This window comes from Aquarana catesbeiana, linkage group LG02 (assembly GCF_042186555.1).
Source record: "Aquarana catesbeiana isolate 2022-GZ linkage group LG02, ASM4218655v1, whole genome shotgun sequence".
Lineage (NCBI taxonomy): Eukaryota > Metazoa > Chordata > Amphibia > Anura > Ranidae > Aquarana > Aquarana catesbeiana.
This window is the reverse complement of record NC_133325.1, coordinates 729,784,946-729,812,431: the sequence shown is the minus strand read 5'-3', so window position 1 is coordinate 729,812,431 and position 27,486 is coordinate 729,784,946. Positions and strand designations below refer to the sequence as shown.

Here is a 27,486-nt window from a genome sequence, read left to right as displayed (position 1 = left end):
TCCAGGGAGGAACAACAGGTCGCAGCCAGGAGGGCTGGTGAATGACACACAGTCAGGAGGACAGGGGAGGCATGCCTGAGAGGTCTGGGAGAGTGCAGTCTGGGATGGGTGCAGAGCCAGAGGAGTGGACTGTGGTGACACGGGCAGTGGAGAGAGGCAGCCGCAGCCAGGAGGGCTGGCAGGACCTAAAGATTTGGAACTGGGATCAGTAGCCACGTGGACAGTTAGCACTAGGACTACTTACATTTTTGCTATACCAAAGGGGCCCGCAGTCCCTGCCTGCAAAGGGCATTTGCTCTGGCCTTGCTGAGCCAGTTTCAGGCCTGCATTTCAGTGCTAGCTGATGTGCTGGAAGTGAAGAGGTGTATATACAGAGACTGTACATAGTTTGTCCCAATTCTTTATTTCTTCAATCAAGTGGGCATCCCATATCTCCCCAATCCCCGTCCAAGTTCATGTCCCTCAATAAAAATACAAAACAAAGTTCGAGGACTGGTTTTCTGCCTGAGGGTGTATGAGAACGGTGTGATTGGCTGTGCAGGGTGAGAGATGGACCACAACACTCAGCAGCCCTTACGGAGGTACCTCTGCACATGATTTATCAGAACCCTTTCCACCACACTGAGGCAAGCTGTTGCACATGTGTTAAAATGTGGTATTTCATGTATCATAGGAGCCTGTATATACTTGCAACCAGGGCTTTTTTTTAGCGGGAATGTGGGGGAACTCAGTTCCGACACCTCCAGCACTGAATGTATGTAATGACAAGGGGTGCTGGGGTGTGCAAGAGGGTTTATTAATGCTGGCTGTTGAGGGATCTTTTGTCACTGGGGGCAATCTATTGTTGCTGGGGGTTAATTGTTGCTTGAAGGGATCTACTGTTAAAGTAGGGTTCTATTGTTTCTGGCTGCTGGAGGGTCTATTGATGCTGGCTGCTGGGAAATCTAGTGTTACTAGCAGGGGTCTATTGTTGCTGGGGGGACTATTGTTGGTGGCTGTGGGGGGTCTATTTTACGGCTTTTCTTGTTATTATTAACAAATTCCATACAAATTATTTAGCACCACAAAACAATACTTGGTTCTGTAGTCTCGGGCAGAACTAGGAGGTAGTTAGGGGTTTGAAGAAAGGGACGTTGCTCAGAGGTGGGTAGGGGGTGGAGACAAGGGGTGACTCATAAGGGGGGAGTACCTGCACTTATTCTCTGAGAAAAAAAGCCCTGCTTGCAACAGCTTGCATAGCCCCTACTCCATCCCAGTGCAGGACAAAGCTCTGACATTTCCATGTAGTGTTGGAGATTGCCTGTTATCTGCCTTCCCTGCCGATGCATTATTATAAATGTGTGGGAGGCAGGAAGGGACAAACAAGTTCATTCATTAATAGAAAGTGTCAGAGGTTTGCCCGATCATAATGGCCCCGCCTCAGCAGAGACAATGAAAGCTGATGCAGGTATAAACATGTGCAGGATACCTAGGTGCTCACACTTTATACATGTTAACAGCTTTATGTATTTGTAATTATTATTAAAAAGGATTTTCACCCTCTCCCCCATTTTTTTTTAGATGTTCATTTTGTATTTGCATAAACCTAGTCGTGACAGGTTCACTTTAAGGTGTCCGTTTATGAAGCAGTGAAATCTATTCACTGCTTCATTCTCCGGCATTCACAGTGAAGATTTTTCTCCTCTGTGTGCCAGTTTATGAAGCTTTGTAGATCGCTTCACCTTTGGAGGAGTGAAGAGATCTACAAATGCTTTCAACAGTGGAGAAAGGCTCCTGATACTGGAATCTCGTGAGACTTTACGAGATTACAGCACCAGAAATACAGAGATGTCAGTTTATTAAGCAGTGATAAATTATCACCGCTCAATACACGGACAGACGGCGTGAATTACTGTTAATAAAATAATGAGTCCCCCTACATTATATACATATGTATACACACACACACATTATATATACATGTATATACACATACATTATATATATATACATATACACATTATATGTATATATGTATATATATGTATACACATAAATATGACAGGGGGACATGCTTACAGTGTTGGGGGGTCTGAACGAGGCATAAGGAAGTTAAAAATCTTCCTCCTTCCCCCTCAGATCCCCCCAGATTTCCTCTTCACTCCCAGATTCACCACCTCTGAGCTGGTGAACCTGGGAGTGTGAATTCTGACTCAGATCACCAGTGAAGCGGTGAGATCACCGCTTCATAAACTGGCCCTTTCTGTGTCATTCAATGAGGATTCTCCGTGTGTAGAGATAATCGGAGGGAGAACAAGTTCAAACATGTTCTCCCCCGATTATCACTGTTTCATAAACTGTTTATGGACTGTGATCAGCGGTGATCCTCGGGATCACCGCTGATCACTGCTTCATAAACGGACACCTATGTGCACATTTTAGATCACCCACCCAGCAGATCCAGTGTTATCCAGCTTCTCTTCTGCCAGCGCTCAGTCCTGTACCGCCATGTTTTGGTGTGATGTCATAGAGAGGCTGCCTGATGTTCCGGGTTTAGGTTGAGTGCCTCCTGATGACACCCTGCTAAGCCCGCACCTCCATCTTTACTGAATGAAAGGCTTGCATTCTGGGATTTGTGACGTGCGTATCCAAGGAGGTAAAGGAAGGACAGTGCACGTTGTTCGCCTAGACTGATGATTTGCAAGGGGGCAGGACCAGACAATTAATCAAAGAAGGTAAATAAAGAAAAAGAGCGGAATTTGTTCAGAGGACCAGATGAGGAATGAAGAAGAGGGATCATGTTTTAGAGGGTGAAGATCCACTTTAATTGACAGTCACTTTTCATGTTTCTAAACTAGTTTTCTCAAAATAATTGTGTTATATTTTTTTGAAGCAAGTTTCAAGATTAATATAAGCAGTATGGACCATTGCGGTTGATTTACTAAAGGCAAATAGGCAGTTTACTGGGCAAGGGAAGTTGTACTTTGCAAAGAAATTTGCCCCAGAGTTTAGTAAATGCGGTAAAATTCTGCCCACTCACATACAAGGAAAATTTAAAAAAATGCATTTTGTATATGATCGGATGATTTTTTTCACAGGGTGCAAAAATGCCCCTAAGAGGGTGGATGGCAATCAGCGGGTGGAGGGAGCAGAGCTCAGAGTTGGCATTTAAAGTGAACCTGTCATGAATAGGTTTATGCAAATACAAAATGAACATCTATGTTTCATCTCTCACATATTAAAATGTCTTGGTTACTAAAGCTAAAGCTAAAACAGTCTCTTCTACTTCCCACACCACCGATCACTGCTGTACTGCAGAGAAACCATCACTTGAATTCTTTTCTAAATCTGACACCTTCGAGGGTAAATTTAACACTTCTAATTCTGACACTTCTAATCAGAAGTTCACAGAATATATTCAGTGCAGATTAAACTGATTGCCATTGGTCACTGAACTCTGCTTTGTATTATACAAACCTGCAAACAGTGTAATTCAAAAAATAGATTGTTGGGGAGTTGAAGGAGCTCAGAGAATTGTATTTTTGCTCTGTCATTAGTCCTTGCATTATTCCAAGAGCTGCTACAGAGGAAGTTAATCACTATATTAATTATGGGTGTCATAAAAACTTACAGCTGCATTTTTTTCTTAATTTAGGTCACTCATACAGAAATCAGTGTCAGAAAATGAAGCGTTTGGTAAGGTTTTTTTTTTGTTACTATTAATGTATTTAGATTGCATTGCTGTACAGAGCAGGATTCAACCTGAAGCTGGACAATAAAACTCTTCCTTCTCCCTGCTTCCGTGTCTCCTCCATGCCTTTACTTAAGCCCCATACACACTATTAGATTTTTTGAAGATTTTTGTCTTCAGATTTACCAAAACCATGTAGTGCAAGGGCCTGCCTGATTGCATACAAATTGAACTCTTAAGGTTTGACCTCATATCATATGGTTTTGGTAAATCTGAAGAAAAAAATCTGCAGAAAATCTAATAGTGTGTATGGGGCTTAAGTAAGGTGATGGCCGCTGCCTGTGTCTCCCGAGGGGGGGGGTTGTTGGTGCTGCAGGTGATCGCCGCTGCCTGTGTCTCCCGTGGGGGGTTGTTGGTGCTGCGGGTGATCGCCGCTGCCTGTGTCTCCCGCGAGGGGTTTTGGTGCTGCGGGTGATCTCCGCTGCCTGTGTATCCCGCGCGGGGAAGGGGGGGGGTTGTTCGTGCTGCGGGTGATCACCACTGCCTGTGTCTCCCACCGGGGGTTGTTGGTGCTGCGGGTGATCACCACTGCCTGTGTCTCCCGTGGGGGGAGAGTTGTTGGTGCAGCGGGTGATAGCTGCTGCCTGTGTCTCCCATGGGGGAGGGGTTGTTGGTGCTGCGGGTGATCGCCGCTGCCTGTGTCTCCCACGGGGGGGTTGTTGGAGCTGCGAATGATCACCACTGCCTGTGTCTCCCATGGGGGGGTGTTGGTGCTGCGGGTGATCACCGCTGCCTGTGTCTCCCATGGGGGGTTGTCGGAGCTGCGGGTGATCACCACTGCCTGTGTCTCCCGCGGGGGGGTGTTGTTGGTGCTGCGGGTGACCGTGCTGTCTGTGTCTCCCGCGGGGGGTTTGTTGATGCTGCGGGTGATCACCACTGCCTGTGTCTCCCGCAGGGGGGCTGTTGGTGCTGCGGGTGATCACCACTGCCTGTGTCTCCCGCGGGGGGGTTGTTGGTGCTGGGGGTGATCGCCACTGCCCGTGTCTCCCGTGGGGGGGTTGTTGGTGCTCCGGGTGATCACCACTGCCTGTGTCTCCCGTGGGGGGGTGTTGTTGGTGCTGCGGGTGATTGCGCTGCCTGTGTCTCCCGCTGGGGGGGGGGTTGTTGATGCTGCGGGCAATCACCACTGCCTGTGTCTCCCGCAGGGGGGCTGTTGGTGCTGTGGGTGATCACCACTGCCTGTGTCTCCCGTGGGGGGGTGGGGGTTGTTGGTGCTGCGGGGGTTATAGTCGCTGCCTGTGTCTCCAGAGGGGGTTGTTGTTGCTGCAGGTGTTGTTCCCGCTGCCTTGTCTCCCGTGGGGGGGAGTAGTGTTGGTTGCGCCGCCCCCCCCCCAAAAAATAGTAAGCACCAGCCGCCACTGCCAGTAATGTTCCATCTGGCTTAAGCTGGCCATACATGGATCGAAATCCAGCTGCTTCAGCAGGTACCGGCTGAATTTCAATCCATGTGTGGGCACCTTACTTGTACATAATTCAATCTATCAATCAGCTTGTGTAGTACCAGCCTGTTGGAAAACTTTTGCTCGATCAGCGCCTGCGACAATAGTGACAGGTGTTTATAAGTGTATTCTGATGGCAGGGAAATCCCCCCACTGTCAGAATACAATAACTCAGCAGGAGGGATTCCTCCATCCACATCGAGTGTGTGGATGGGGAAATCGAGTCATTTTCTTTCGTTCACTGGTTGAACAAACCGGCCAGGTTGTGTTTGCAGGGCCAGCCACAGCTCAGATTCCACACTATTTAGCAGGAATGGTACAAAAGTCAAGCTATCTATGGCCAGCCTAAAAGCTGTTAGATTTGTCAGGAAATTATGGTCCAGCTGCTGCTGTTCTCTCCTAATCAAAGTTAACATGTTGTGGCAAACAGTCTACCAACAGGCAACTCAAAATGAGTGTCAACTTTAGTATTTATATGTAAAAGGTTCCAAGTGCATCTCAAAGGCCAATATGAGAAATAAACAGTCCCAAGAGCCGTCCCAAGAGTGTGTTGCAAACATCCAGGAGCCAAGATTCCAAGTCAGGGAAAAGTCAGAGGATTCCCAAAAATGTGCATCCAGGTTTAGGTGGCTCTATGAAAACTAGACATGTGCGATTTGTTTTGTTACTAATCGAAAATTCAAATTTAAAAATGTTTTTCTGAAATTCGGACGTATCCAAATCTCCAAATCACATAAGTAACAAATTTCAATGAATCCAAAATAAATTATAATGAAACAAATTATTTGAATTTGAAAATGAATTTAAATTTGAAAATGAATTTGAATTTGAAATGGAAACATTGTGGAATAAATACAGTAAGGTATAAATTAAGATGATGATTCCTACCTAGTCTGCTTTATAGAACAGAAAAGAAAAGATTAGAATAGAATAAAACAGAATAGCATACAAAAGAGTAGAATAGAATAAAATGTAATAGAATAGAATATAAAAGAATATAATAGAAAACATAGAATAGAAAAAAAAGAGTAGAATAGAACAGAACAGAATGAATATAGCCATCTTCCGAAATTCAAACGTTAATTTAATACAATTTTGAATATACAAAACGAACTTGGAAAATGCATCATACTAACATAACGCATATGACGAAACAAAATGATTAACCTAACGAACAAATAAGAAATAAAATTAAACACATTTTTCCATCGTGCACATCTCTAATAGAAACACAGAAAACATTCTTCTTTCCAGGGGAGGGATTTATCAAAACTAGAGCACACAAAATCTGGAGCAGCTGTGAATAGCAACAAATCAGCTTCTATCTTCAGCTTGTTCAGTCAAAGTTTGAAAATAAAAGATAGAAACTCAGACATCTCAAGTCTCCCAGAAGGTGCGGGAGACTGCACACCCGCAAGCGCCTCCCCATCTCCCGGGAATGATCAGTGCGGCGGCTGTTGCCTGCTCGTGGAATGACGACAAACTTTTATCCTTAAAAATCTCCATAGGTGACGTTTAAAAAATTCTACTGCATGTTTTGAGTTACAGAGGAGGTCTAGGGCTAGAATTATTGCTCTCGCTCTACCGATCGCGGCGATACCTCACATGTGTGGTTTGAACATTGTTTTCATATGTGGGCGCTGCTCATGTATGCGTTCGCTTCTGCACACGAGCTCATCGGGACGGGGCACGTTTAAAAAATTTTTTTTCTTATTTTTTTTACCTTTTATTTTTTATTTTTACACTGTTCTTTAAAAAAATAAATTGTGTCACTTTTATTCCTATTACAAGAATGTAAACATCCCTCGTAATAGAAAAAAAGCGTGACAGGACCTCTTAAATATGAGATCGGGGGTCAAAAAGACCTCAGATCTCATATTTACATTAAAATGCAAAAAAAAGGAAAAAAATTAAAATTGTAGCTTTAAGGGCTATGGGCGGAAGTGACGTTTTGACACCACTTCGGCCCTGCAATGGTATGGAGATGCCATCTCCATACCAAGCCAGGGAGAGGACCTGATCGCCTCCGCCACTACCGACGGTTCCGGTAAGCGGTGGAGGGCACTGGAGAGCGGTAGGAGGGGGGGGGCCCTCTCCCGCCGCCAATAAAAGTGGTCTTGCAGCGATTCTGCCACAGAGACCACTATTATCGGAAACAGGACCGCTCACTAAAGAAGAAGATACCAGGGTAGCTCTTCTAACAACAAAGGTGAGTACATAACAAAGATATCCCTCTTTAAAGTGCCGACGTATAGCGTGAGCTGGTCCAGAAGTGGTTAAGGTGAACCTGTGGCAAGTCACTTATGTTGTTCTGTTAGTAGCATAGCTTACACTGTTCCCCCTTCCCAGCAGTGACTTTGCAGCCTTACAACCTTCCAATCTCTAATGTAAATACAGAGCAGAAGCTCTAGGAGGGGGGCAGATAAACTGAGCTGTGGTGAGAATGATTATAATGACATCAGTGCCACTGCTGTGAATTCTGAAGATGCATTACACCAAAGTGACTACGGCATCAGTACAGTGTTCAGGGCCTGTAATAGGAGGTTAAACCAGCTGCAATACATACTGTATCCATAGGGTCTAGACATTGAATAGTCATCACACACATTATTTTACCAGTTCCCATTCCCTTACCTGTGCCAACATTAAGGCTGGATTAACACCTCTGCAGTTTTAGTGCTTTTTGCATTTTTCAGATTTGCACTACAGTTAATTTAACACAGTTTCCTATGGAACACGTTCTGTAGTGCAAATCTGCAAAATGCAAAAAGCACTAAAAATGCATAGGTGTGAATCCAGCCTTACAATCTATGGTAATAAGAAACAAGCACTGACCTAGAATTAACTTTGAGTACTAATACAGCTCACAATGAAATGATAATAAGTACCCATAATTTAATAATATTTGAATATTTGAGTATACTGGTGATTTTTTTTTATTGGATATGTTTCTCCTTGAAGCAGAACTAAGGTTACATATTTGGTAAGGTTGAAAAAAGACACAAGTCCATCAAGTTCAACCTATGTGTGTGTGTGTACGCTTTTATGTCAATATTACATTGTATATCCCTGTATGTTGTGGTCGTTTAGGTGCCTTTCTAATAGTTTTTTAAAATTATCTATGCTCCCTGCTGAAACCACTTCTTGCGGAAGAGAATTCCACATTCTATTACCGCTCTTACCGTAAAGAACCCTCTACGCAGTTTCCGGTTAAATCGCTTTTCTTCTAATTTTAGTGAATGGCCATGAGTCTTTTTAAATGCCCTTTCGCGGAAAACTTTTATCCCTATTGTGGGCTCAGCAATATGGTATTTGTACATTGAAATCATATCCCCTCTCAAGCCTCTCTTCTCCAGAAAGAATAAGTTCAGTGCTCACAACCTTTCCTCACAACTAATATCCTCCAGACCCTTTATTAGCTTTGTTGCCCTTCTTTGTACTCGCTCCATTTCCAGTACATCCTTCCTGAGGACTGGTGTCCAGAACTGGACAGCATACTCCAGATGCGGCCGGACCAGAGTCTTGAAGAGTGGGAGAATTATCATTTTATCTCTGGTGTTAATTCCCTTTTAAAAGCGGGGTTCCCATTTAAAAATAAAAAAATTAAAAGTCACTAGCTACAAATACTGCAGATGCTGACTTTTAATATTCGGGCACTTACCTGTCCCACGGTGTAGCGATGCGGGGGATGCCCAGCTTGTCCCCCCCTCCGCTCAGTGGTGCCAGCATTTTAACTGTGGGCACCCGGCTGTGGCTTCACAGCCAGGCACCCACCACGCATGCGCGAGCCGCGCGCCGTCACTGGCCGCGTAATCATCTGGGACTGGTCACGAGAGAGGCGATCTCCCTTCCTGGGAAGAGACGTCGGGAGCCCAGGCACCGAAGGAGGCAGACTACGAGGGACTCCCTAGCAACAGGCATTTAGAGGTGAGTAAAAAAAAAAATTTTCTCCAAATGTTTATTTTTTTATTTTTTTTATTGCATGCCGTTGCTTAGCCTGTCATCTACTAGGACCCCCAGGTTCTTTTCCATCCTAGATTCCCCCGGAGGTTCTCCCCCTAGTGAGTAGATTGCATTCATGTTTTTGCCACCTAAATGCATTATTTTACATTTTTCTACCTCATTTGCCATGTAGTTGCCCACCCCATTAATTTGTTCAGATCTTCTTGCAAGGTTTCCACATCCTGCAGAGAAGATATTCCCCTGCTTAGCTTAGTATCATCCGCAAATACTGAGATTGAGCTGTTTATCCCATCCTCCAGATCATTTATGAATAAATTAAATAGGATTGGTCCCAGGACAGAACCCTGGGGGACCCCACTTTCCACACTGGACTATACCATTCCAAGTACTCCCTATTTATCACTACCCTCTGAATTCGCCCTTGTAGCCATTTTTCAACCCAGGTACTCACCCTTTGGTCCATGCCGACAGACCTTACAGTAAACGTTTGTGGGGAACTGTATCAAATGCCTTTGCAAAATCCAGATACACTAAGTCTATGGGCCTTCCTTCATCTAGATGGCAGCTAACCTCCTCATAGAAGGTTAATAGATTTGTTTGGCAAGAACGATATATCTTGGCCCTTTTTTAAAGATTGGTGCTACATTGGCTTTTCTCCAATCAGCTGGTACCATGTCAGTCAGTAGACTATTCGTAAAATTAGGAACACCGGTCTGGCAATTACTTGACTGAGTTAATTAAAGTGGAGGGCCACCCTAAAATAGAAAATAGCATGAAAAATCTTTACAAAAAAAAAAAAAATTTAAACTTACCTGAACCCTTGTTGCTAGGCAATCTTCCTAATCTGCCTCTTCCTATTCCGCGGCGTGTTCTGCTCCTAGATGAGCGGCCCCGTTGCCTTCTGGGAACTGTGTGTGTTCCCAGACAACCACGGGTCCATTCACAAATCGCCGTGCCGCTTGTGCATGCGCAGTAGGAAACTGGCAGTGAAGCCGCAAGGCTCCACTGCCTGTTTCCCTTACTTAGGATGGCGGTGCCGGGACCCGAGAGCCGAGGAACGGGTCGGCCTCAGGCGGCCGACATCGTGGGCACCCAGGACAGGTAAGTCTCCTTATTTAAAGTCAGCAGCTACATTGTTTGTAGCTGCTGACTTAAAAAAAAAAATTATAGTGGCCGGAATCCCACTTTAAGGACCCTCGGGTGCAAGCCAACTGGTCCCGGTGACTTATTTATGTTAAGTTTTTCAAGTCTGCTTCTAATTTTATCCTCTGTTAACCATGAGGGTGCTTCCTGTGTCGTGTCATGAGGATAAACCTTGCAGTTTTCGTTACTGAAGCCCCCCGTTTCCCTCATGAAGACTGAGGAGAAGAATACATTCAAAACCTTCGCCATCTCACATCCTTTGTAACCAGATTCCCTTCATCATTCTTTATGGGGCAATATGCAGTGATGGGAGTAAGTCACACATGTGCAAGTCATAAGCAAGTCTCAAGTCTTAACCTTCAAGTCATAAGCAAGTCCCAAGTTACTGTGGCGAAAAGCAAGCAAGTCAAGTCGAGTCCCTGCCAGAAGTCAAGCAAGTCAAGTCAAGTCATTTATTTTGGTCAAGTCACAAATTAAGTCAAAATACTGATCTACCCCGAAGCCGGGACTCGGGGGGAGCTTTCTATTGTGGGGGGGGGGGGGTTGGCGGCGTTTTTTGCCTAGGCCAAGACACAGAACTGGTGGTGCCAAGTCATTGCAAGTCATTGCAAGTCAAATAGCCCAAGTCAAAGTCAAGTCGCAAGTCATTAGTGACAAGTCAAAGTCAAGTCGAGTCATTTATTTAATTTTGTAAAGCAAGTCGCAAGTCCTCAAACAGGTGACTCGAGTCTGACTCGAGTCAAGTCATGTGACTCGAGTCCCCCACCTCTGGCAATATGATCTGTCCTCTCTCTTTTACTATTTATGTGTTTTTTTTTTTACTCTCCTCCGCTATGTGCCTTTCGTGTTCTATCATAGCCGCCTTGATTACACCCTTACATTTCTTATTTCATTAATTGTACAGTTGAAATGCTGATGATGATCCCTCAGCCTTGAATTTTTCGAAGGCCTTCTCCTTTGCTTTTTATATGAATTTTTACCTTGGCATTAAGCCACCCAGGGCTTTTATTAGCTCTTTTAAATTGATTACCCTTTGGGATGCACTGGCTAATACCCTTATTTAATATGCTCCTAAAGCACACCTATTTTTCCTCTGTGTTCTTTGTTCCTAGGATTTTTTCCCATTTAGTATCTTCTAACAAGGAGCGTAGTTTCTGGAAGTTGGCTCTTTTGACATTCAGTGTATTTGTGTTCCCTTTATGCTTCCTATTTGTGTGATTTATGCTGAAACTAATTGACCTGTGATCGCTATTTCCTAAGTTGCCCCGTATTTCTACATCCACGATCAAGTCTGTATTGTTAATAATCAGTAGGTCTAGTAACGCATTGTTTCTTGTTGGTGCATTTACCATCTGACCCATGAAATTGTCCTGTAAGACATTTATGAAATGGTGAGCTTTAGACAAAAAAGTCTAAGTCTAAGTCTGGATAATTAAAACACCCCATTATGACACTTCCCATGCTTGCCGCCATTCCGAATCCAAACTGTGATAGGAGGTCCGTCTCCCCCTCCCCCCTCAGTCTGGGGAGCATATAGCATACTCCCAGTATTACTTTCTCCTTGGTTTCTTCCCTTTGTAACTTTACCCATAAGGATTCCACCTCTTCCCTTGCTCCATTAGTGATGTCATCCCTCACATTCACCTGTATATAATTTTTGATATACAGGTATACCCCTTGTCACGGAACGCCCCACACTCCGCTTGAGTGCTTCCGTCATATACCGCTTCCTAAGTTCTGGAACACGAGTCCAATGGATCTGGCTATAGGAACCCCAAGAACTAGACAACACCAGTCTTGGAGTACATCAGAACTACCTTTATTTTGAGATCTCACAGACCTTTATACAGCAGGGATGACTCAAAGCTAACCTAATTAACATGACCTAATTTACTACAAAATGTACCCAGACCAGATGACAGTCTTGTGGGCACCGAGCTTCACACATTAATACAATTAACAATACAAACAACAATCTCCCCCCTCCTCAGCCTAGACCATTCATCTATTAGCCAGGGCTGGTGGCTAATGTGATCAGCTCTCTCAATTAACATAAACACATGTTGATAACACCAGCATCTCCTCACAGGATGTGTCCCAGCAGAATGAATCAGTCTTATCAGCAGGGGGCTGCTGGAGGAATCCCCCCTCCCTCTTCAGGGACACAAATATACAGTAAGGAGTCCCCATACAATATATACATGACTGAGTCCGATTAATACAGTTCAGACTGGATTTCTCATTCACCTCAAATGCTAGGGCCCATAATCGGTGGGCAACAGGCTTGCACACAGTCCTCTCCAACAGCCTCCGCTCTGGCCATGCCCGTGACATTTCTCCCCTTTCGGCAGGAGACTAACACAGGAGGAGACCCCAGACGGGTTGACTCCGAAGTTAGTCCACAGCTCCAGTCCTCTACTGCCTGTACCCACACAGTACCCCAAACAAATTATTCCAAACAGTGTATTACTCACCCAGCCATCCTCTGCCTCTCTCAGAGAACATATCTGCCGCTGGGGAGAGGCCCGGACTGGCGCTTCTCCCTGGAATCCTTTCTGCCGCTGGAGAGAAGACAGGGGGACTGGGCTCACTCCATCCTGCTGTTGGGGATCTGGGCCGACTGCCCAGCATCCCTGGGGTATACAGGTGGGGACTGAAGCCCCCTCAACCGACACCAGATCAAGCTGCAGTTGTGAGGTGATGACTGCATTCTCTCCTTGGATCCTGATCTGCAGCTCGCGATAGACTGCCACCTCCTCACCTTGGGCCTCCACAATTGCTGCAGGTGTGGGGCAGAGGTCTTGGACCCTCTGTCCGGTTGCCAGCACTTCTGCTGGGGGTTTGCCAGGTGGTTCCTCCTCTACAGAAACGTCTATTAAATCCCCAGTCTCTGGAATTGGTAAAAGTGTGGGACAGAGGTCTTGGACCCTCTGTTCAGTTACCAGATCTTCAGCTGGAGAAGTTTGTTTTAACTCCATAGATGCTGCTGGCAGAAAATCACATGTCCCTGTCAGTGTTGTGGGAGAAAGGCTGACTACCTCTTCTCTCAGGAAGGCTGAAGCCACTGTTGGTGCTGGGCAGAACACAGTGAACTTTGGCCCTGATAGCAGCTCTTCTGCTGGAGGCTCATCAGGTTGTTCTTCCTCAGCAGAAAAGTCTATTAAATCCTCTACCTCTATAACTGGTGTCTGTGGATAGAGGTTTACCATCTCCTGTCCGTGGAACTCAGAAGATGCCATCAGTGCTGAGCAGAGCGCAATGAAGTTTGGCCCTAATCCCAACTCTTCTGCTGGGGGCTCACCCGATGGTTCTTCCTCAGCAGAAAAGTCTATCAAATCCCCTGTCTCTGCAACTGGTGTCTGGGGATGGAGGTTCACCATCTCCTGTCCATGGAACCCAGAAGATGTTATCAATGCTGGGCAGAGGTTAGCAGAGCTCTGCCCTGTTGTCAGCACTTCAGTTTTGGGGATGGCAATCTCCAGATTTTCCACTGCAGATTCTCTGGCATGCTGCTGGACAGGCACATTCCTCCATCCAAGATCATCCCATGCAGAAACAGGATCATCAAGGTCAGTCAGCACTTGCTGCATCCGCCATAAGACCTCCGCCTCCATAGCTGTGGGGGCAGGTTGGCAAAGCACACTATCGCTCTGCCACATTGCCGACTCTTCAGCCAGGATTTCAGGGTTGTCAGCTGGTATTTCCTGATAGTCCCAGGCAAAGGGAGCCCAGCCCTGGCACTGAGCAATGTCTAGCAGCCGTCTGTAGGCGATCTCTAGCTCCCATTCCTGAACGGCCAGAAACTCCAAATCTTCCTGTGCCCAGTGCACTTCCGAAATGTTCAGTAGCCCTTCTCTGAAATCCATGATTTCGTCCACCCGCCGCTCCAAATCACTCCCAAAGTTAGGGTCCCCTGTCAGCTTCACAAACAACAGTCCCAAGCCGCCGTAGCTTAAGCCTTCCGTTGGGCTGTCATCCGCTATCCAGGGACATGCTTGAGATACATGCCACCGGAGGGCTCTGTAGCTCTCATCCAGCTTCATCTCTGCCCAGACCAGCCTGCTTAATTCAGCTGTCTGCTTCTTGTGTGGTTTTTCTCCCAAAAACCGCACCCGCAGTCCGTACTGCGACCAGTACCTTTCCTCGATGGAGGGGAGAACTTTTCCCTGGTGTCGCTGCTCACGGGCTAGCGCTTCCTTCCAGAGTTTGCAGCGAATAGAATCACACCATCCCAGCAGGACCTGCTCCGATACTGGTCCTCTGTGCTGTATCTGCATCTCTCGCAACCTATTCTTCTGAATTCCTCATCCATGGCGGCTGGTATCTGTACCTCTCCTCTTCTGCTATCTGGACCTTGGATCCAGATGGAAGTTTGGATGTCCCAGACTTCAGGAAGCTTTCCCGCTGCTTGCCACCAATGTCACGGAACGCCCCACACTCCGCTTGAGTGCTTCCGTCATATACCGCTTCCTAAGTTCTGGAACACGAGTCCAATGGATCTGGCTATAGGAACCCCAAGAACTAGACAACACCAGTCTTGGAGTACATCAGAACTACCTTTATTTTGAGATCTCACAGACCTTTATACAGCAGGGATGACTCAAAGCTAACCTAATTAATATGACCTAATTTACTACAAAATGTACCCAGACCAGATGACAGTCTTGTGGGCACCGAGCTTCACACATTAATACAATTAACAATACAAACAACAATCTCCCCCCTCCTCAGCCTAGACCATTCGTCTATTAGCCAGGGCTGGTGGCTAATGTGATCAGCTCTCTCAATTAACATAAACACATGTTGATAACACCAGCATCTCCTCACAGGATGTGTCCCAGCAGAATGAATCAGTCTTATCAGCAGGGGGCTGCTGGAGGAATCCCCCCTCCCTCTTCAGGGACACAAATATACAGTAAGGAGTCCCCATACAATATATACATGACTGAGTCCGATTAATACAGTTCAGACTGGATTTCTCATTCACCTCAAATGCTAGGGCCCATAATCGGTGGGCAACAGGCTTGCACACAGTCCTCTCCAACAGCCTCCGCTCTGGCCATGCCCGTGACACCCCTCCCCCTTTTTTACCCTCCCTGTCCCGGCAATATAGGGAATACCTTTGAATGCTTGCCAGCCAATCATGAGAGCTATTGAACCAGGTCTCTGAAATTCCCACAAAATCGAATTCCTCCTGGCATTAGTGAACATGCCTCGTAGTTTTCTCCAGGTGCATACTAACTCCTTATTGGGTGTTCTGAGGTGGCAAATAGGACTTGTTACTAAACTTACCATGGGTTTAGGTGCTTTAGTCAACCTACCACTAATGCCCCAATACTACCATCTGAAATAAGTTCCACACTGGCTATCTCTATGTCTGGACCCTCTCCCCCATCACCTAGTTTAAAAGCCCTGTGACAGACCTAGCCGGGAGAGAGACTTTTGGAGGGGACTGTATGCTAGCCTCTTGCCGATCGATCGGGGGCCCTTGCATTTGGGGGAACGGTGCTCTTTGTGAGCTGCATGCCTGAGGACCCTTGAGGTGGTATTACTGTGGATTCGGTCCTGGTCCCCCAGGTTACACAGACTCTGGGGACACTGGATTTGCCATATTGGAATAGTGGCTGATTCATAATGCTGGGACAGATACTGTTAGGAGATGCTGATGTAAATTCCAGCACCTGTCTGTCTGTTGTCTGCTAAAATGTGTATTGTATATAAGTCTATAGTATGGGATCTAAGAGTCATTAGATCCCCATTGTTGTTTGTGTTAATTAACTCTGCTATTGTATGAAGAAGAGTCTATGTTGATTGTGATAATGTTGATTGGATTTTCTGAACTACAAGACGGCCAGTCTGGCCTAAAAGTCATGTCTGAGCCATCTAGGCTGTCTAAAGGAATTAGTTAATTAGCTCATGTTTATTAGGTTAATTAGGTTACAGCTGTATTGTTAGAGTAATATGAGCAGGAGGTCTGCACCTCCACTTTTAGTGTATAAAAGCCTGTATTTTGCAATAAAGTGAGATTCCTGGTTGAACTTACATACAGCCTGCCTGGTGTTTGTTCTGAGCTATCACAACTGGACTAGAACGCCACAGAGCTGTAGTTCTAATCCCAGAGCGTTGGATGACCGAGCAATCAGATGTTGCGATCTGCAGTCTGATTCTATAGCTGCAGAGGAGTGTCGGGAGAGTGGAACCGAGCGAGCAAGGGGCTCGTTACAAGCCCCTCTAACTTTTCAGCCATCTTCACTCTCAGAAGATCTGCACCCTCCTCATTTAGGTGCAGTCCGTCCCTTCTATAGAGCTGGTAACCAACTGAAACGTCGGCCAAGTTCTCCAGGAACCCAAACCCCACCTTTCTACACCAGCTCCTCAGCCACTTGTTTACTTCCTTAATCTCCCGCTGCCTTTCTGGTGTGGCTTGAGGTACCGGTAGTATTTCTGAAAATACTACCTTGGAGGTCCTATTCCTCAATTTAGCTCCTAAATCCCTAAAATAATTTTTTAGGACACTCCATCTTCCTCTGACATTGTCATGGGTGCCAACATGCATGTCTTCCCCAGCCCCCCCAGTAATCTGTCCACCAGATCTGTGATGTGCCGAACCCGAGCACCGGGTAGACAACATACAGTTCGGCGATTCAAGTCCTTGTGACAGATTGCCCTCGCTTTCCTTCTGATAATTGAGTTCCCTAACACCAAAATCTTCCCTTTCTTCCTCTTGTCTTCCCCCTCACTCTCACTGGTGGAGCCAGGGAAAGGAAAGAGACTCTGCTATGATGTTCAAGTACTCAAAGCATGCTTTTACCTTATGTTACACATATATACTGAAGTGCCCTCCTCCAACGCTGAGTGATCTAGGCTTACCACTTCTTCTGGATCTCCCATTGCCCTCTTCGGCCAGCAGGGGGGTCACTGTTGATGTAACTCTTGCACATGCGCATGGTAGTTGCATTATTCCTGTCACCTTGCTCTATTCTTGGAATCTGACAGGTGCCATAAATGAGCTGGGAGCCAGGAGTGTACACCGTACTGCCTATGCATGGTATAGTGTACACAGGGAATTAAAAAGTTGCAAGGGGAGAGGAGGATGTTTTCTGGCGATTTTCTCACTATGCATTTCTCTTCTGCAAAAAGCCCTCCTAGCAATTTTTGGTGATTTTCTCACTTTGCACATCTCTTCTGCAAAAAACCCTCCTAGCAATTTTTGAATTTAGTTCTGCTTCAAAGGGGGAACCAAATTATTTTTAAATATGTATGTGATTGTCATCAGTTTATCATAAATAATCTTATTAATGTGTGTACACTTTTTTTAAAACCTTGCTTTTATGTATAATTTGTATTTATTATATCGCTAACCTCGAAGGAGCTGTTGTAATTTAACCGGTTCTTTCCCAAGATTAGTACAGAGGCAGCCAGGCAAACAGCAACAGTTCCCTCATTCTGGCTCAGTATTCAGTCTAGGGGATGTCTTTTTAGGATTTTTATTGCTGAAGAATTTGGATGGGGTGTAGGGTGATATGGGATACTCCAGGGAGACTTTGCTAAGTCTCCCTGCATAGTCTCTATGCAGGAGCAAGTATAGATGGCAGAACTGAGTCCATTTTAAAAGCTATATTAGTCAGAACTGCCACAGGCTCTTCCACCCAAGGGAAACAGAACACAGTCACTAGGACCCTGAGCTCAGGTCAGTACTCATAATGTAACTGGATCACCTGATACCTCCTTCCACTATCCACTCTTAAGTGAGAGAGAGGTTAATGCTCACAATGCCACAGGACAGCCAGACCCTTTCGAAGACTAGACCAGTTCCTTGGGTGAAATTCCCTCGATTTGCTTCAAAGAGGGATTTTAGACGTAGGTCCCCAAGCTCTGCCACAGCTGGGACCTCAGTGAACATGCAGCAAACTCCAGCAGTCTGCCCAGAGGAGCAGAGCCCCTCAGACTGGGAACTCCTCCAGTAGTACAAGAAATTGGCTGCTCCAAGCCTCAGACTATTTATATGCTCTGCCACCTACTGGACACACCTCCTTAGGGATTGGCTGAAGTCCCATAAATATTCAGACTGCTATTTTAAATTTCCAACCCACTATGTTCTAGAAAAGTTTAGAATGCAGGGGAAAATAATCAAACCTGCAGTCTGTGAAACACAGAACAGCCCAAAACAATCAACAACTGCTCCACATATTACAGAGGATTAAAATAAAGAATAACTAAGTTTGCCTAACATCCTAGCAAACCTAACTAGGAGGGTGCTACATCATATATGTACATGGGGCAGCCAAATTTGTTCATTAGCTATAGATTCTAATTTGTGCATAGTACAACTGCCCAGCATCTGTCCAGGCTGACTGAAAACAATAGACACTCTGCGTGGCTAAATTAGATATTAATTTATTAAAGCAATTGTTCAACTGGCATACTGACCATATTCCTTGATATATATATAGATGGTCTTTAGAGTGAATATTTAGATGACACACAACCATGAAAATGTGGAATGGCAAAGACACATCAAACATCCCTCTCAGATAAGTGTTATAATATTTTCAATATGCACTCACTAAAAATACATCATATTCTTTCTTTTTAGGATCACTCACAAGAAGTTAGCTGTATAAAGCACAATATTCTGTTTTAGGCTGCATTTACACCTGAGCAGAGCAATTTTCATATCCTTTCAGCCATATCTTTTTTAGCATCTTCTTGCATTTTTGCATGTGTATATCAGCATTTTAGAAGTATATTTCAAGCAATTTATATGTGTGTTTAAATTGTATTATTTGTATGATTATTCAGATCTTTATAATTTTGGGGTCTACTTATAAAAAAATGTGTATAGCTATTGTGTCAGTGCAAACTAACCAGCATTCACTCATTAGTTTTAGACCCCTTTCACACTGAGGCTTTTTTCGGGCACTTTTGGGCTAAAAATAGCTCTTGTAAAGCGGCCGCTAGCGAAAAAAACTACGGTAAAGTGCCGCTAAAAATAGCGGTGCTTTACTGCCGACGGTGCCGACGCCCCAGTGTGAAAGGGGCCTAAGGGATGTTGTTGCACACTGAGGTTGGTTTAGTAAAACTGGAGGGTGTAAAATGTGGTGCAGCTCTGCATATGATCAGCTTCCATTTTTTTTGTTAAAGCCTAATTGAACAAGCTGAAGTTAGAAGCTGACCATCACTACCATACACAGCTGCACCAAATTTTGCACTCTCCAGTTTTAGTAAATCAACCCTGATACATAAAGCTGTGCCTGTTGAGTAAATGGGGGAAATCAAATGAAGAAATGTTCTTAAAGTGGTTAAAAAGGCAGAAGTTTTTTTTTTATACATCAGTTATTGCATTATATGAAGTAAGGTAAAAAAACTACATACCTGAGCTCGATCTCAATCCAGCGATGTGCACATAATCTGAGGCTCTCTCAGCTCTCTTGCTGCTCTTTGGCTCAGATACAGCAGCAGGAGCCTTTGGCTCCTCCCCCTGCTGTCAATCAGAGTCAGTGACGAGGAAGCAAGGGGTGGGGCCGAGCCCTGCTCTGTGCATCTAATGGACACACAGGGGGCGAGCACGCAGGAGTGCCCCCATAGCAAGTGGCTTGCTATGAGGGCACTTGGCAGGGAGTGGAGCTCAGAGCTCTGGTAGGGGACCCCAGAAGAGGAGGATCGGGGCTGCTCTGTGCAAAATCATTTCATAGAGCAGGTAAGTATGACATTTTTTTTTTTAAATAAATAAAAAAACAAGCTTTACAATAACTTTAAAGTATTTTCTCTTCTGATTGTTCTAAGGCTATTGTTTTAGAAATGTTCTTAGGTCATTATTTTAGGCTATTTTCCCTTCTGGTCACATGTAATTAGGCTATTTTATGTTAGGATTAAATGTTCATAGGGCTTCTTTACATGAACGGCACCTACTGCCCTTCTTAAAACCAATCTTAGATTATAAGCTCCATGAGAAGACCCATCCAATTCCTTCTGTATTGAACCGTGTTGTAATTGTGCTTTTTTATATATTGTAAAATGCTGTGCAAACTGTTGGCGCTATAAAAATCCTTTATTATAATGATAACAATAATCTGTGACGGGTCACTTTTCAGAGGGCAGCAGAACAGCGGTTGTCAGGAATTGTTCTTTGTTTGTCAGCTAGGGAGGGGTGGTTTCCATATGAAATACTGCACTGCAGCCACGAGCCTTACAGCTATGGTGCAGCCCTAATCACTAGAATGGGTCACGTTGCATGGCTCTCCGGCCTGCCAAACCTGTTGTTTGAGTTTTGTCGCCTTGAAAACCACGGTAGCATGTACTATAATGTCGCTGGTCATGTTAACTTGCGGCCTGGTGGTTTGGGGGGATTTAAAACTCAACTCAACGGCCTGTTTTTATTGGAACCTGGCTAAAATTCAGAAAATAAAATTTTGCATATTAGAAACTTCTTCAAAAGGGTTTATTCACAACTATTGAATGAATGCTGAGACATGTGCATAGCAAACTTTATATAACTAGACCTGTGTGTTCTATTTATGGAATAAAAGAAACAATACAATAAGCATCCATACGATTTCCAAAATTATTGTAGTCCTACCAATATTGATCTCCAACAACTTGCCAGTTAAATATTTTATTCCCACCTGCTCCAAGATACTTGTATGTACAACCGGGAGTGTATCACCAAGGAGCCTATAGTCTAGTATTTGTCACAATCTGAGTGAATCAATGACTTGTATCGTATTCCTAAATTCCAAGCTAAAAAGGGTTTAGCGACAATTAAATATTGACCATCAGACTGCTGCTGTTCAGGATTATATGAGATTAGTTTTGAAGGGGAATTGAACTGCTGAAAACATTTGCAATCTACTCTTTCTGCATGTTTCAAACACAGAAAGATCTATTGCCTGATATAAAGCTATTCCTGACAGTCTCCTTGTAATCTCCGTATGGCCGAGGCCTTCAAGGATTCTCTCTAATGGAGAACAAATTTGATTCCTGAGTTGACCATCTGCTGCTGGTAACCCATCTTTCCGATGTTTGATGTTAGACAGGAGAGTCTGGAACACAGCATACTGGCAGAACTCCAGGAGCCCTGACAACGAGTCCTACCTCCGAAGGCACTGTCACATTGAAGGTAATACGATCATATGTTTCAGGGTTTTTCAACAAGATCCCTAAAGACTTAGTAATGGCACTTTGACATTCATTTGTGCACTTCCAAGTATTAAAGATACATTACCCTTAAAAAAAGTTCCTATACTCAGCTATGTCTAATGTAAGTTTGGAAAGTGTTGGCACTATATAAATCCAGTATAATGATAATAATAAGACAGCGAACATAAAAGATTATTTTTTAACAGCTTTGAACAGTTTATAAATAACTTCAGGCCTTATAAATGCCTCGTTTGTATTTCTGCTACATTTTACAGCAAACCTGTCAGCCAGTTTAAATGCAGTCAGCTTGTTATTTCCTGTAGTCCAGCAGCAGGGGAGAATTGAGAAAGGGCTGAAAACACTACTTGGGATTTTAGCACAGCAGAGGCGGTGATGTCAACTGACTACAGCAAGTTAAAGGCTAAAGCTGGCCATACATTGTACATTATAAAATGTTCTTGTTCAATTTCCTTTAGATTTACCTTCAATTATGTAGTGCAAGGGCCTGTCTGATTGCTTACAAATTGAAAGTGTTTAGGTTTGACCTCATATTGTCTGGTTTTGGTAAATCTAAAGGAAAACTGTACAAGAAAATTGTATAATGTATGGCCAGCCTTAGTCCACCTTTAAAAAAAAAATAATTGCCATATTTTTGCAAGAAACAAAGATGCATTTCTTTTTTTGCATAGGAGTCTGCAAAGCATTGCATCCACGACCATTAGAAGGTAGGTGCTATGCCAGGCTTGTAGTTCCTCCAACTCTCTATCTGTACTGACTTTAAATTGGAGAGCTGAAGAAAGTGTCAATGGACTATGAGCAGTGGTGGAACTACCAGGATTGCAGCTGTCACACTTGTTATTGGGCCCTGGTGTTCCGCCACTGTTATGAGCCCCATGACAGCAGGAAAGACTTACGCTCTGGCACCTGATGTAGTGACTGCAAGGTGGGTGAGCTTGCTTCCACCACAGCTGGTACTCATAACCGCCGCCTGACTTGTCACTCAACCACCCCCCTGTCACTCCCCACTGCTGCTAGCCCAAAGCCGCCTGTGTATCCCTGCACACTGCGACTGATTGAGAGAGGCAGAGTGGAGAGTTTGCTGGCCGCTGCCTACCGAAGCCATGTTGGCTGCTATGAGGAGGAGGGGCAGTGAGCTTTAGAAAGGCTAGAGTGCGGAGTGACTAAAGGTAGATGCAGATGGGTGGTCACAGTGCTGGGCACAGGAGGTAGAGGTAAGTAAAGGCCACGTTCCGAGATAAAAACTATAGATGGCTGGGTTCAGAAGTGTAAAAAAAGTGAAAGCTGTGAATGAAGGGGGGTGGGGGCTAGCTGTCGGCAGAACACAATGATTACTTCAGGCAGTAATTGCATGCAAAAAATCAGACAGGCTGGTTGTACTAAAGTCAATTGATGGATTGACTTCAGTACAACCAGCCTTCCTATAAATGGATTGAATTTTGGTCGGTTCCCACTGAACCGGTCGCGGTATGATCCATCTATGGCCAGTTTTAGCCTTTAAGAGCTAACAGCACCTCTGGCAGATTGACAAGTATTTTTTCCGACTTGCACCATTTCTAAAGAGACTTTAGTGTGGGGAAATGTGCATGTATTGGAGAGCTGTGCTAAATATATAGCAACATTTCAAGACCAGCAGTCATTTAGGCATCACCCACCAAGACTTTATAATGACATACTTTATAGCATGTGTTGGGAGGATTAGTAGGTCCCTGAAGGACAGACAGCAGGTCTCTGGGAGAAGAAAACTGTCTTTACAATGTGCACTAGGGTGACGCGTGTATCGTATGATGCCGTCAACATGTATCATATAATGCAGCTAATATACACTTGGTAAAATAAGAGCTAGCAGAAATTAAAAGTCCAGTTTCTTCTTTATAGAAAATATTGTGAGGCTAGCATAGTGCTGAAACTGTGTTTTAACAATTGGTGCATTATCTTTTAAACGTGCTGTAAATGTGCTGGTGAACCATTTATAAATATGCCCCTAAGAGAAAGCCCTAAAGCATCAAAAAAAGTTATACTCTTATGCTTTTTCTCAAACCAGACAAATTTAATTATAAAATAAAAAAAGGGTTTCTTGTCTTGTAATGCTGCTGAGATAAAGAATTAATTGGATTTGTATATAAAAATGAAAGACATGCAGTCTGAATACAAAGAAGACATGATAGAACTCCCATGACAAAATACATATTTTATTCTCTTATGATAGTAATAAAAGTTTTTTGCAACTATTAAAGCCCAGTTGAAGTCACAGAGATAGATACTGTAAGCCATCAGATAGACATTGCATCAACAGCCCCCATTCTGTGACAGCAGTTGTGCGGGGTCTTCATATGACTGTGCAGTCCAATAAGCACCAGTGTTAGATCTAGTGCACCCATTAATCAGCACTCAGCAATTCAAGTCTGTTTGAGGTTACATGTTAAGGGGTGTGGCTATTACTCAGCTATGCCTACATAGGGCACTGCAGTCTGAGGGCAGCAAGCAGTATTTTCACTTAGAGTACAAAGTGTTTTAAAGTGTTTCTAAGTTAAAATCAGTCATAAATCATAATATCAAAAATAGTTAGCCAGTCAGTCAATATTACATAGTTAGTCAGGTTGAAAAAAGACTCAAGTCCATCTAGTTCAAGCAATAACCCACAGCTGATCCAGAGGAAGGCGAAAAGCATGATCCAATTTGCTACAGCAGGGTAAAAAAAGCTAATAAGTGGGTCTGATGCACTTTTTCAAAGTAATGCTTCCTCCTGGATGTATGCACTTTCCCCTTTACAGATCCCTCTCCAGACAGTGGAATATCTCCTTTTCCTCTCCTCCTCCACTCCAGGTCATATGAAAGGGAACCAGAGAGTAGCCTCCAATAGTGTTATACCGCTTTATTTGTTAAAATCACAAAAGGACACTAAAATGCACTTACAGCAATGTATGGATAGTTATAATATACAAGCTAATAGGCTCAAACGTGTCCGGGACACTCCAGGAATTCCACTGGAAATGAGGTAACCGGAAATGACGTAAGAAGCTCCTCCCAAATTTGTTTCGTCATTGTAACATCATCAGAAGCGGCACCATTTTACTCCACTTATAGCCATATATACCCTCCTGTATAGTAATGACTACTCTTAACCCTTCATTATACACACTGAAACAATGCTGTGCTCATCCATTATTATTCAGAACGCTCTCGCTGGCATGTTAATTGCTTTCTAATGGCAATGTGTCTCCCAAGTCCTCCCTTACCACATGCCTACATACTATATGCTGGAATAAACCCCTATGTGGATTTCATACATTTCATTCATATGTATGCAATCTTCATTGTGTTAAATAAACCCCAAAACACCATTAAATCCTCACTAGAAAAAAACTTTTAAAGAATAATAAAATAATAATTGTAAATAAAACAATTGAACTCTTTATTCACATTATGACCTCCTGGGTGCAATGTCTCTAATTCAAAAATCTATTTTGTTTCATAGAGTTTAATGGAGGTGTTTTTATAGCACACAGTAGGTTTACATTTGGGTTTTTGGAATCTCATACTCTTCATTGAGGAGGTACCACAATTGCATGGTTAAATACTTTATTTTTTTTTATTTTTATTTTTTTACTTTTTTAAGTCAATTCTAATGATTTAATAGGGAAGTGTATTGTAGCACCATACCAATTACACTTTACAAATCATAATATAATCATAATATGTGGAAGTGTAGAACTAGAACTACAAAGAGATCAAATGAAATTTGGGGTTTAAATTATTTAAAGAGTGAATTTGCAACATTTTTGTCACTGAAATAGAAAAGAAGGGTAAACTACAATATAACAAGTTAAGTAGGTGTGACTTTAAGAAAGTGGGCATTTAGGGCCCATCTGCCTTGCTGCCGTACATTTACAGTGCCATTAGGACATGCTAGCTTCATCAAGTGTCAATTTAAGGCTTCCTATATAATTTCATCCTGATTGTATCACAATTGTTGTTAAAGCCCTGAAGAAGGGGAAGTCCTTATTTCCCAAAATGCATTGGCTGCATCTGATGTTGCAAACTAATTTCAATTGAAATACAAGTTTGTACTAGACATGCTTATCCTCACACCCAAAAGTTATTTATGTGTATTTTATTAGAATACATCATGATTCTGCTTCTTACCTTTTAAAGTGCATGATAGATATGCCTGGATGTTTATATTATGTGTTGCAGACCTTAGTGAAGAAGAATATATTATGGGAGATAGAACGAACTTGGTGACAAGATTAAAGGAAGAAAATCTTTCCCAGGTAACTATCTACACATAAGGCAAAGTCTCAGGGCTCGTTCACACTAGTGTTTTGGGGGGGGGGGGGGGTCAGTTAAACCCACTGGTTGAGATATGATTTTACCACCCCCAATCCACTACCCCCTTTAGCTGCAGAGACAGTTACCAGGTGTGCATGCATGCTGCGGCTCCTTTGCTTCATGGCCATGGCAGGAGATTAAACACCCTGTTGGGAGTCTTTCAAGTGAGCACGTACCGCAACCACGTACAATGTACATGGTTGTGGCACGCTAGCCTGGGGTTCAATTTGTGAAAGCAGGAGGTGAGGATGCGATAAATCCCTCCTCACCACCTTTCAAATGCGTTTATATCGCTCTTCAGAGAGCAAGTTCGTATAAATGAACCCTTTTGCCCTATACACACTGGGTATTTAGCCCTGGGCATGCAAAATCCAGGTACATCAGTTTCTAGTAGGCCCCTGAGCCTTCCACCCGCATCTAAAGGCTAGAGCCTCATGAAACAGGATCTAAGAATGGAGGATGTGCCAATCATTGAAAGGTTTGCCCCCTCCATTCATAGATTGTGTTTCATGTATGGAAGCTGTAGTACAAGCTTCTATGAATGGAGGATCCAGGTGGAAAGTGTGGGTATAGTTGAGTACTCTTGACGACACTTCTGTGGTAGCTCCTTAGTTGTATTAAACCTCAACACATTAGAAGATTACAGGGGCAGAAGGGCAATAATGGAGTAAGATTTCTACTAACACAAGAGGCATCAGCACAATGGAAACATCCTACTGACTGTAAATTATCCCTTGTGCTGATTTTGCAGTTTTTTAATATGGGCCGCAGTTAGACTTTTTTGTCCAAAAGAAGAATCTATCAAGTGTAAACTGCACACACCTAGCAGCACATATTGTACCTGCAGCAGCTTCAAAGTCCCATCCGCTACTTCTAAATTCCCCAGAAACTTCTAAATAGGAAAGCTGTAACATCTCAGGAGGTGTTGAAGCTTGCTGCTCTGTCCTGTCTCCCATGTTTCTATTGGTTCCTTTTAATGATGGGCTTACCAATATGAAAGTACATGAAGCAGGAAGAGTTGTGCGCTCTTCAACACTACTAGTAAGTGCTGGAGCTTTGCCATGTAGAATGACCTCGGGGTTTAGACATATCAATGGGGATTTTTAGGTTGCTCCAGGTATGTGCAGGTTTCTCTAGATTTCTTCACTTTTTTATTTGATAGCAACTTCATTCTACGATAAAATCACTTTATAGAATCGCTTTAAAATTACGGTGTTCCAGTGGAAAATGGTCCATATTATCTTATAGCATGTTATATTATCATCAACACATTTTTCCTACAATAACCACCATGTGCTTGTTTATTAAATTATGCATATTTGTGCTGTTTACTCTAGATCCCACCATATGAGTCCTGGAACCCAGCACATAACCAGTGTTCAAATTCTAATGGATGCACTAATGAGATGGTGAGCACACTTGGAAGGCATAGGATGGCTGCACTGGTATCACAAATGTAAAAGTGGAAATTAATAATTGTTCTCTTGAATAGCTGTAAAGATATGTGAGTCTATGTTGAAATCCTATAAATAATTACTAACTGTACAAAATAAAATTAGGTAAATTGCATGAATGATAATGTGGCCATTTAACCATATAATTACTTAGTAAATTGATCAATTTGATCCTAAAATTGGTAGGCTGGTGTGCTGGCAAATATGATTGTAGGACAGATTCAGAACACATGTACTATTCTTAGTAAATAGCCAGCTGACAGGAATC

The 27,486-nt window shown here is 43.6% G+C and overlaps 1 protein-coding gene across 1 annotated transcript in view; it reads left to right on the top strand.

Moving 5' to 3' along the window:
- Positions 1 to 27,486, top strand: part of SAMSN1 (SAM domain, SH3 domain and nuclear localization signals 1) — a 165,971-nt gene that overhangs the window by 38,681 nt on the left and 99,804 nt on the right. Inside the window, exons 4-7 of the mRNA XM_073617053.1 lie at positions 3,635 to 3,675; positions 21,308 to 21,394; positions 25,630 to 25,706; positions 27,102 to 27,173. Coding sequence (XP_073473154.1) covers positions 3,635 to 3,675; positions 21,308 to 21,394; positions 25,630 to 25,706; positions 27,102 to 27,173 — 277 coding nt within the window. The remainder of the gene's footprint in view (positions 1 to 3,634; positions 3,676 to 21,307; positions 21,395 to 25,629; positions 25,707 to 27,101; positions 27,174 to 27,486) is intronic.